Genomic DNA, 11559 nt, shown 5'->3' on the forward strand with positions numbered 1-11559 from the left:
TTAAAATTCAAATAAAGTTCACGTTTTATTTTTGAATTATATCTCAAACTGCACAAAAACGAACTATTTAAAATAATATTTACAATCAATGAGAAATAATCGATCGTTAGTTAAACAAGATATTAACTTTAAAATTACAGGTACATAGAATTGGCCGTATAATTTACGAAAATATGCATAAATAATGAATAAATAATACGCTTTATAATATATGCGGTGACAAGAGCATTTAAGTATCTCGTTTTTTGGTAAATCTCAAATACCGGCATTTGCCATTTATCGCTTCGCGAATAGACCTTTCTTCGGAAATTCTAGAGCCCGGGAACACTAGGTCTACTTCCTCAAATATAGCATCCATTCTCTTTGGTGATAGTGGTTGTCTGTCGGTTTTGTTGCTGCGCGTACCACTTAGCGTACAATTCACGAGCTCCTCGTTTGTAAATAACAGCTCTAACAGGCTCCTAGATAAACTGGAGGCTTTGTTGGTCCCACTCCTACACTTTCGATAAGCCCGATTGCTGACGGGCACCACTCCCCCCAACAAATACACCCCATCGTCGTCAGGAGGAAGTGGGTGTGTGCTGGTATTGGACATCAGTGAAGAAGCGGGTGGTCTGCTGCAGCTCTTTAACATCCTCACCTCTCTCTCCAGAGCATCCACTCGTTGCAATAATGCTTGGATTGTTGCATTCTCCTTGATAGCTATAATGGATGTATAAAATATAAAAATCTCATGTAAAAGACTGTACAGTGTTATTATCTTTAACAAATTTTTCTTTTTAACTAAAACAAACACAGTTGTTATTGCTACAGCATTCGTAAACCAATTCCTGGGGCTAATTTTCAATAAGGTACCCTGTTATGCATATTACAGGGCTTTATATTAGAACAAGTCATTTCGCACCGGCCTGCAAAAACCTCTAAAAATGTACATCTATGGGCAAAAAACAGTAAAAAAGTTTTGCCTTTACCAACAAATTTACATTACAATATGAATATATTCCATTCTGTACAAAAACTCCACAGACAAACATGTTAAAACAAAGCGATGCCAACTTACCGCTTTCTCTATGTTGCACTGTCGACGATCTTTCTAACAAACTTGTCAAGCCTTCCAGCAGGTGTTTCATTGTGTTGTCTGGTTTTGGAGCTGGAATAAATAAAATAATAACGCAAATCAATTATAATGTATGTGGTTGGTGAGTTCAGGAAAGCGTTAAAGTTTCATCGTCATTTGGCACTAAGCCAAATCTATAACAACTTTTTTGTATGTACATCTAATCTGAAAGAGCACTTGTACTTGCACTTGTTTTGTTAAAATAATAATTAACTTAACTACATTTTTATACTGTACATATATTGAGAGTATTGAAGTGGTGGTCTATGATAATAAATCGTTTACAACTGAATAAAGATAGGCCTACTTGTTTGATTAAATATGTCACACATTATCGCAAGACGGTTTAAAGGCATTGATATACCGATTCTTAATTTAGGCCTATATATATATAACATATATTTAGATTATTGTATTTTATACAATATGAATATTTTTTTTTTAAATTTAATTAATTTGTATTTTATAAGGTTAATGAATTGTATTTTTCTAATTTTTGATATTAATTCGTTTTCTTGAATTTTTGTACTACAATAATTTCAGACTTGTTCTGCTTTTTGTATTTTATCGTATACCTGAATAAATAATTAAAAATAAATAATATCATCACTTACAACTGTGGCTGCACAGCCCATCCGAAAACGTTAGTTCACTATCAGAGAAGTCGAAAATGTTGAAGTCATCCACTCTTCTTCTCTTCGGCTGGACTTCGTACTCTTCAATTTCTGCTTCCTCTTCACCCATGATATTCTGCTCCTCAACTTCCTCTTCAACGACATCTCCAACATCATTCACTACATCTGTTGCCTTCCCCGCTTCCTTCTCCGCTTCCTTCTGTTCAAATTCCTCTTCCTCGGCATCTTCAACATCATTCACTTCATCAACTGTTGCCTTCCCTTCTTCCTTCTGCTCCTCAACTACTCCTTCACTTTCGTTCTCCTCTCCATCTGATTCCTCTTCTTCACAAACTGAGTTGGGATAAAGAAATAATGTATGTCAATAGCTAATAATAACTTACGAAAATGACTAAAAAATTGTATTCAAATTGTTTTTTTATTATTGTATATAAATAAATGAAATTATTTAAATGTATAGGTAAAAACAATACATCGGCCGAAACGAATGACATTCGAATGAACTATGATAACGACTTACCTTCAATGATTTCTGCTTTGTAGTAACGGCGAATATACTTTGCCTTCACTGTCATACCAACTTCGATATGATCGTTCGAGTCAATCTCACTTCTGAGTACGTGAGATATGCAACCCTTGTCTTTCTTCGGCTCCAGCCATTTTACAAGGAAATACGCCATAATTTAATTCTTAATTTCAGATAGATTCGCAGTACTGTTATTATTGTCATTTAGAAGTGAACTGTAACTTGGTTTGTACAAGGGTCTTATATTTATAGAGCGTTCAGTCACACCGGTGATAACCTACACCTAAGAGCAGCCATTTATGTTTCGAGATTTGAGATCATAATCTGCTGATTGGTTACTTTAATTATAATATAGTACCACTGTAGTAGTTTTAACAAACAATAGCGAAAGTTTTAATTCTACGGTTTCTGTTTAGACGCTACTATATTGTTTATACAGAAAGGCGTAGGCCCTATATAGGCGTATCCAGTGTGTTGATGTTTCCACATACACAATAGCACGCAAGTTTGTTGAATTGAATGAACGCCTAACGCCTTAAAAAGTGAGTCTAAATACGCCCGAGATGAATAAACTATTAAATTTAGTATGAATGATTACATTTTTTTTTTTAGAATGTTAAACGAATAAATATTTCAGAAATTAGGAAAGAAAAATATTTAATGATGGATTTAACACATATAATATTATGTTCGACATTATTTGCCGAATACATTTGTGTAAATTTTTAATTAGCCTACGCTAGAAATGATTACAGATAAATAGCCTACTGTGTGTTAAAAATACGAAAGGTTTCAACGTTAATTATACACGTTATACTAAAACGAAATGATCTGGACTGTAACATAATTTTTGTTCATAGTATCACAAAAACTACTGTACAGCAGTCTCAAAGTAAGACAATTTCATTCAATCCTTAGAATGAACATCGGTATAATAGGCCTATGTGTTACTTCCTATAAACCAATCATGTCTTTCTTTGCATATTTATTTTGTATCATTTTAAATTTGATCAAATTTCATTCAAACGTTAGCGTGATATGCGCTTCCTTCTTACGTAATTCAGTTACAATGGATATTATCCTTGACCAAAAAAAAACTATTTATTGTTTTAACCATGTTTTATATAAATGTAGCCTAGCTATAAATAAATAGTTTCATTATAATGACCGGCCTACTATTAATCAAAATCATAAAATAAAGGTGTCATATACCGTAGGCCTACAAACGTAATAGGCCTATTTTTTTTAAATGTTTAAAAATAGACTATACCAAATACAGTACCGTAACCCCTATTAAAGGGACACTTAACTTAATTTTCTTCATTGTATCACAAAAACTACAGCAGTCTCAAAATAAGAAAAAATCATCTAACTTTAAGCCTATAATTTGAAACCTTTTTAGCAACTTCACATCAAATCAGATTTTTCTTTCCTGAATCCTTAGAGTAAACATCGGTATAGGCCTACTGCATGTGTTACTTCGTATTTAAACCAACCTTGACTTTATTTCTTTGCATATTTATTTTGTATCGTTTTAAATTTGGTCAAATTTCATTCATAATCGAAAAAAGAAACCAGGATGTAAACACCGTATCGGGAATAGTGTATCAACGGACATAGCCTATTTCATTTGCTTTAATTATTATTATTATTATTACCAATATTTCTGCATTATAATATATTTTAATACCCCTTTTCTGAATTTATACTAAAAATGTCTTCACACTCTGAGCTACTTGAGTACATAGGCGTGATAGCACTATACCAAATACAGTAGAACACCTAGTCTTTCCTCCTCTACCGCTTTATTTATAATAAACAATCATAGGCGACCCGGCCCATCGTAATGAATAGGCTACGTATTGATTTCAGTAGCTAAACAGCCCATTATCAGGGGCGGATTTAGGGGGGGGGCCGGCCCGGCCCCCCCTTTTTGGAGGTAAAAAAAGAAAAAAAAAGGGGGAAAAAAGAGAAAAAGAAAAAAATGATGGCCAAGAATGCCTCAAATGTTATGTTCGGGCGTCTAGAACACAAAAATTTCGCGGGGGCATGCCCCCAGACCCCCTACGACAGTGTTGTCTCAATCGGCCCAACTTTCGGCTCCCCCCTTTTGGACATTTCTGGATCCGCCCCTGATTATAATGTAAGATTCAAATACTGTACAAGCATTACTCATCGAAAGTTGATTGCAACGAATTATTTAATACTGTACTCTTGAAGTTTCCAACATGTTAAACGCTAAGCCAAAGTTATCTGGGGGTAACTATTTACGTGGACGTCACAAACGTATCGCTGAATCGCAAAACAACTCTAAAGCAAAATGTGCAAGACCATCGATTGTATCTCAATTCCCTGATATTATTCCCATCGCAAAGAACTTCATCGACAGAATGGATTTGAGGCGCATAGTCGACGACACAACTCAACTGGTAATTGCGGAACCAGTCTAAGGCAACTCCAATCGCATATTTTAAGTGAGGTTGACAGATTGGAGGAAGAACATCCACATTTTAGTAAGTTAACCTATAATCTATTAGATAACGATTTTGAGCCATTTATCTTTTTATGATATTGATATTAATAATGAAAATGATAGAGATAATTAGGGTGATATTTAAGAAGTACAAATAATGAACTTCGTCGTGATTTGATCGTTTTTAATAATGCTAACTGTTTTTTTTTTCTGATTTCTCTTCCAGGCGTCAACACTGTACATCGGTTGCTAAAGTGCCCGCACGAAGGCAGAAAAAATGCATCTAGATACAAAGGTATATTGATGCAAGAGTCCCCAGAAAAGACAACAGTCGAATGAAGCCGAATGACAACGGACATTTCTGCAGTGCAAGGGTAAAATATTGCATGCAATTCAGCGCAGCTCATCCAACAAATTGTGCCGTTTATTCAGTAGATAACAAGAATAAAATTACAATCGGTAAGACTGCATTGTATGTTTCACTAAATTCGATTCATTGAATGACTAATAAATATCCTAATACTCATTTATGGCTCAGGCTCAGTAAATCGGCTAAAATATCAAAAAACCATGTCTCCTATTATTATTTTTTTTAAGCAATTTATCAATTTGTGTTTTATATCATTAGGCCAGTACAAGAAATGATATTCTTTAGTTTTGCCAAGTTTCATTTCTGAAATCATTGTCCTTGGTGACACCAATATATGATTTGATTGTGCAAACACATACACGTTCATGGGGTAATTATTGTAAATTCAGGAGCATCCATAAGGTTATAATACGTATGTAAAAAACAATTGAGTCGGACCTGATTATATTTTCAAGGATTCTGCAAATAAATGTGTCACCAAAATGACGTAACTTACGTTACTGGCATCAAAGGTGCTTGAAACGACTAAATTTTAAAATTTCAATACAGTACATATCAATGTTAGCCTATGTATTGAAATTAGCGCTACTCATTTATGTTGTGCCCGCCGTCTGAACAAATTCTTGATCCGTCCCTGAATATTGGGCAGGTTTTTTTTCCTTTGGGAGGGTTATCCAGTTCGATCAATTTGTGAATATTTTAGTGACTAAAGCCTACACACTTTCTTTGTCACCACAGGAACAGATGTTCTTGCCACTGACAGAAGAGTGAAGATTCACAAGTTGTTTCCAGTGGCAGATAAGCCTATCTATTTAGATCATGACTTTCCAAGTCGGAGTGGAAACCTAATAACGCCATGTGGTTATATGCGCCTCACACTTCATGATCCACCTCGAATGTCTTCAGATGACAACGGCAGGCCTGAACTCGTTGTTCAGCGTAGCGGACCAGTGCACATTATAAACAGAGGTCCAAAAACGAAATGTAATGTCGCATCACATGTTAATGACATGTTGCCACTACTTCAAGATGACATGCGCAACGGCAAATCAATTGTATCAATAGTTGCAGACGGGGGTTGTGATTTTCACACCGGGCACCAGACAAATCTTTTGTATTATAGTAGGCTTTTTAGGGATTCGCATGTAGATTTACTCATGATAACCGCCTATGCACCAGGACAATCAGCATTGAACCCCATTGAGCACGTCTGGGGCCCATGTACACAAGCTTTAACCTCAGTTACACTGCCGGATAGACTAACAGGCGAAGAAATGTCACCGTGGGAACAGAATTTAACTGACGATGAATTGCGCGTAAAAGAAGACAGTGTGTACGACGCTGCAATGTCGAATCTATGCAAATACTGGGGTAATGTAAGATTTGGCGGTATTCCCGTTTCAACGTCATATATTTCTTCTAGTAAAGAAGAAGTTCCATACAATGATTATGAACATGCTTATAATATAATGTCATGCAACAGTGGAAAGAAATTTTGAGATAGTGACCTCGTTGAGGAAGTTGAATTCATGTTGTCCCACATAGACAAGAGAAAGGGTTTCCTTGCATTTATGAAATGCAGCGACGACAATTGCTTTCATTGTACGTCATATCCTGTGGTAGCCACAGAAACACTAAACATGATACGATCGAAAAGGGGGTTTCCATCACCGATGCTTGATGATAGCGGGGAGCATTTTTATACAATACATGATGTGTTAACATTTAATGAATGGGACACGAAGGACAACGCAATGCCATTGTCTCATTTAGGGAGGTGCCTTATCTGTCCTGCATATTCATTTTGTAGCAAGTCCGAAGTAATTTCACATCATAAAAAATATTACCCAGGACAGAAATCAATTGTTTAAAATTGTATTACATTACTATACTATATAGTTTTGTTCACGTTTGTGAGACTGTTCACAATTATAAATTAAAATGTTTGTAAATGAAATAAATTTCATTTATATATTTTTTTGTTGATTTTCAATTTTTAATGTTTAGTTCATTAAAATGTTTGTAAATGAAATAAATTTCATTTATATATTTTTTTGTTGATTTTCAATTTTTAATGTTTAGTTCATTTACCTAAAAAGATTAAAACTCTAATTGTTACTGTGCATAATGTTGATGACACAGAATTGTTGAATATTGTACTGACAGATTGTGTGGTTTATTGCTGTGATGACGATTTATCTGAATAAATCATAGTAATTGAAACAGTGTGTTGTATTTTTTTGCGAGTCAATCTATAATAGGCCTATGATAAAATGAGACACCATGTTGCATCAAGACGCAATACCTAAAACCACAGTATTAATTGAAACACCGTGTTGTATTTTTTGCTAGCCAATATAGGCCTATGATAAAATATGAGACACCATCGATCATGGTATAGTATTGCATCAAGACGCAAACCTAAAACAACAGTATTAATCTTTTAATAGGCCTAATTACCTTACATTAAATAAATTCAGAATATTCCAATGAATGCTACTGCGTTTCTATTCACACCGCGTTTAATACAAAACTATGTTAAATCATCAAATCACACATAGGCTTATATTTAACCACAGACCCTATACGGTCTGTGATTTAACATAGTGGTTGTTTTTTACTTTCACGCGCGGTTGAGCAAAACTCATTATAGAGCTCCAAACTATCTTCTGTCGTTACCGCACTGGGCGTCACGTGCTCTATGGTACAGCGAGCACATGGACACTTGGCATTTCAGTCTGCGTTCCCAGAGAACAGTAATCCCGGTCATATCGAAGTTCAAGGTTCACTTTATTTCACTAAAAAACATTCTTGTAATTACAGAAACTAAAAATTGGTGGGGCTGACCGTAGAAGCAAAGCGTGATGTCCGGTCACCCGTGCTGTTATATTTACAAACAACATACAGGACAAGTGCTGGCTCATTCATCACCATTATTTTATAAATTGCAAACCTTGACCATTTACGATCACGATATTCATAACACACACGTCTGTCTAGCATATTTATTATAATGTAAAACATAATAGTTCAACAAGATTTTTTTTTTACTCTATAGCCTGAACAAAAAAATCACACTTCCATCCAGTGTCAAAGTTTGCTGTTTCACTTGATTTAAATAAGCCAATTCGACGTAGTTGCCGGGCAAAACCAGCCTTTCTTAATCTTATAGCATTTTGGGTACGCATAAAAACAACACAGTCAGTGTAGCTGTCCGTAGTTAGGTATGCTGAATGTATGTTCATTGTTGCCAAGCTACCACTGGCACTGCACAGGGCCTGCGTATGCCTACTGCTACAGTACCATATTAACAGATACATTACTGGTAAGATAGAGCTTATTATCAATTAAATAAATTTATTATTTGAAATATTGCTTTATTGTTTCTAGGCATGGCCTATACCTAGGCCTGAAATGTTTCCGACAATTAACTAGGCCTAGCCCCTAGTATGGGACTCGGTACCATCTAGGCTAACCTAGGCCTAGCTAGACTACGCTAGGCTAGCTACCGTACGTTACTTTTATCGGTAGAACTTTACTATAACCAATTTCACTTTTCCCTGCTAAAACTTACTCAGGCCAAGCTAACAATTGTACTGTTTCCTGTAAAAAGCTATAAAATGTTAGTAATAAAGAAACTTTACACAACAAAATGAATGAATCATAACATCGCGAGATCGGCGTTAAACGCATTTCTCTAATCGACAACAGCCTCGCTTTGAGGGGGCGTACTCAGCTTATGAATATGCAATGAGCTAAGTTAATGAGCTTTGTCGCGGACGTTTAACGCTAGAAACGGTAAGACGATTCCAATCGCGTTTATCGCGTGTTTGTCGTTTTGAATAGTTTGGACATGACGCCTAATTAGAAGATAGCAGTCAGTGATTATTACATTAAAAATATGTTTAAATTTATATTATATATTTTATGTTTAAAGGACTTTGCCAAAGAACAAACGCATTAAGGACTGTAAAATAGAGGGTTGTGGAGGCCAAGCCTTTGCTCGAATTGATATCCACCTCAAAAAAATGCATGAATTTAAGGTAAAGTACGGTTAAGAGCTTTTATGTGACACACCGTTTTCTCAAAAGTATGCCTTTTTGCATATCGGTATGTGGGAAATGTGGTATAAATCACAAACAGTGGCAGTGCCAGCGTATGAAATCGAGGGAGGGGGGAAGTGCAAGGCACGTTTTTTTCATCAACTCAATAATTGAACTTGTTCTATAAACCAGAAATAGGCCTATATGTCCTTTTACAACCGTTAATATTTTTTGTCACAGCTTGATACAGAGGAATACCGGCAAGCGTTGAGAAAAAAAGAACAATCTAGGTCTATTCACCTAAAGAGTAAGGTTCCTATTTACTTTTGTTAAATTATCATAAGGAATCTTATCACTTTTATATTTCTTTTTATTATTGACCAGTATCCCGTTATTTGGTTTAGATCAAGGCTCCATTTTTATGACAGTTCTGAATGTAAAGTTTATTATTTCATGTTTATAAAGATTGCAATCTTAAATCTTTACATTTTAACTAGCTTTTATTAAGCCATTTAAGTAGCCAGAGCAATGAAAAATCGAAGCTGGGATCCAAGTGACTGCCCGAAAGGCAATCCTGGATATGTCACGGATCATCACCTTTTAATGGTGCACGGTATCATTTTTGTTTATACCTTTATGGGGGATTCCATACTCTAATCTAGAAGGCTAAATGTGAGCTGTCGTGACAAAATGATTCTTGTTGTACGCCGGATCAATTTGATATTCAAGAAAATATATCTTAAGCGATATTTTCACAAAAAATGGGTTTCAATTTTTTTATAAACTTAATATGTATTTAATACAAAATGACATTATTATCACTTTTTGCAGAACTAACCATTATAGAGAGTGTCCATAAATATCTTGTGGAAACACTACAACTCAACAACAAGGCCGCAAAGCAGGTAGTCGCAGAAATCAAAATGACTCTGCAGGGAAGACAGTAAATACCCCTGCAGCAAAACTGATTGATGTCGAGGGATTGATGACGTTAGTATTCATTTATTACTTAAAAATGATTTTTCAATTACATTAGTATATATTTGAAATCCATTATTTTTTTTGCTTCCTAACACTCCGTAAATCTACTGTATGTACACTGTAACCAATATTACTACACGTACTCTATTTACAATATGCAAAACCTCAGGGGTGGAAGCATGGTAAATTTTAAGAGATGAGACTAGGCATAAGAAAGAATGTTTAAAAATTGACATGAGATAAAAGAAATACAAGCCAAATGATTACAAATGCAGAGGGCGATTATTGAATAAATGTCCTTTTGAACTTGATTTGTTGACTCGCCTATAAATAAGGATTTTTTAACGAAAATATAAAATTAATTTATCTCCTTTTTAGGGCAGCAACAGTTCTTCAAAAGAAGAGAAGTGCTAGAACTGTTAGGCACTACCTTTGTTCATACAAGAAATTTATTGATTATTTGTCAATTTACAAAAACAAATATAAAGTAAGCAGTCCAGACTTGCACAGGGCTGCAACTGTGCTGCGAGTACTTTCCATGTCTCTTACAAGGAAAGTACAAGGCGAAAAAATGAAGAAGAGAGAGGAGATTACTGGTATGTACGATACGGTAGTCATTTTTATAACATGAAATGAGCATCAAATTTCTTATAAAGCTGCTGTACAATTCACCATCAAAATGATTAGATGGGTCGAAATAAAAAAAAAATGTGACAATTTTTATCATTATTATTCAAATGTATATAATCAAAACTAATATATAAGGATAGTCTTGTAATGTTTGATGGTTTTTGTTGCAGATGATTTGATTCCAGTAGAAGACCAGCAAAGATATTTAACGCTTTCAAAGCCGGAAATAAAACAAATAAGTGGTAGGAAACTTTTTATTATTCAAAAATGTACTGCTATTATTATTAACATCATTATTATCATAATCATTGTTATCATTATTACCATTATCACTATTATCATTATTATAATAATACAGCAAGCATTTCTGATAAATAACCAAATATTTAAACTTTCTTTACAATCAGATATCATACATGATGGGCATTCCCCAACGGAGTATCAAAAGAGCTACTTACGAAATTATATTATCACATCACTGGCAATTGAAAACAGCTGCAGGGCTGGAGTCATTGAAAACTTAAGCATTAAAGAGTATAAAAAAAGAACAAAAATTGACGGTGGAGATAATAAAGGTACTGTAACACTCAATATATAACAAAATTTCATCCAGTTATTATTATTATTATTATTATTATTATATAATAATAATAATAATAATAATAATCAAAATATTTATTCCTCTATAATAAGAGGGACACCTGTAACAAATATTTTTTTTCCCAATTATAATATAGGTTAACCAGCACAAAACTTCTCAGCAAAGTTGGTTCTGAGTAAGGCC

General features: G+C 34.5%; 3 protein-coding genes across 4 annotated transcripts in view; 2 read left to right on the forward strand and 1 right to left on the reverse strand.

Moving 5' to 3' along the window:
• On the reverse strand, window positions 1–4073 carry LOC117115333. Its single transcript, XM_033259081.1, has 4 exons — window positions 2273–4073; window positions 1732–2085; window positions 1061–1150; window positions 1–702 (listed from the first exon to the last, which is right to left on the reverse strand). The coding sequence occupies exons 1-4, from the start codon at window positions 2430–2432 to the stop codon at window positions 230–232; spliced, it is 1077 nt and encodes a 358-aa protein (XP_033114972.1). The 5' UTR covers window positions 2433–4073; the 3' UTR covers window positions 1–229.
• A 347-nt stretch (window positions 4074–4420) lies between these two features.
• LOC117115334 lies at window positions 4421–6696 on the forward strand. Of its 2 annotated transcripts, XM_033259084.1 has the most exons (3): window positions 4421–4791; window positions 4978–5210; window positions 5860–6696. In XM_033259084.1, the coding sequence occupies exons 2-3, from the start codon at window positions 5087–5089 to the stop codon at window positions 6618–6620; spliced, it is 885 nt and encodes a 294-aa protein (XP_033114975.1). In that variant the 5' UTR covers window positions 4421–4791; window positions 4978–5086; the 3' UTR covers window positions 6621–6696. The 2 variants fall into 2 exon arrangements, with proteins under 2 accessions (XP_033114975.1, XP_033114974.1); XM_033259083.1 differs by having other exon boundaries at window positions 4421–5210.
• A 1581-nt stretch (window positions 6697–8277) lies between these two features.
• LOC117115294 overlaps window positions 8278–11559 on the forward strand; it is a 3507-nt gene continuing 225 nt past the window's right edge. The window contains exons 1-6 of the mRNA XM_033259018.1: window positions 8278–9164; window positions 9405–9471; window positions 9996–10154; window positions 10524–10741; window positions 10946–11017; window positions 11183–11350. Of these exons, the coding sequence (XP_033114909.1) occupies window positions 10150–10154; window positions 10524–10741; window positions 10946–11017; window positions 11183–11350 (463 nt within the window). The 5' untranslated portion in view covers window positions 8278–9164; window positions 9405–9471; window positions 9996–10149. The remainder of the gene's footprint in view (window positions 9165–9404; window positions 9472–9995; window positions 10155–10523; window positions 10742–10945; window positions 11018–11182; window positions 11351–11559) is intronic.

The sequence above is a fragment of the Anneissia japonica genome, unplaced genomic scaffold (assembly GCF_011630105.1).
Source record: "Anneissia japonica isolate Jap-2015-1 unplaced genomic scaffold, ASM1163010v1 scaffold287800_len1627635_cov199, whole genome shotgun sequence".
NCBI classification, from domain to species: Eukaryota; Metazoa; Echinodermata; class Crinoidea; order Comatulida; family Comatulidae; genus Anneissia; species Anneissia japonica.

Coding starts and splice junctions, on each gene's coding strand:
- LOC117115334 (XM_033259083.1), top strand. CDS start 5,087: ATGAAGCCGAATGACAACGGACATTTCTGCAGTGCAAGGGTAAAATAT. Junction 5,211..5,859: donor CAAGAATAAAATTACAATCG/GTAAGACTGCAT, acceptor TTGTCACCACAG/GAACAGATGTTCTTGCCACT.
- LOC117115333 (XM_033259081.1), bottom strand. CDS start 2,432: ATGGCGTATTTCCTTGTAAAATGGCTGGAGCCGAAGAAAGACAAGGGT. Junction 2,086..2,272: donor CAAAGCAGAAATCATTGAAG/GTAAGTCGTTAT, acceptor ATCCCAACTCAG/TTTGTGAAGAAGAGGAATCA. Junction 703..1,060: donor AGTGCAACATAGAGAAAGCG/GTAAGTTGGCAT, acceptor CATCCATTATAG/CTATCAAGGAGAATGCAACA.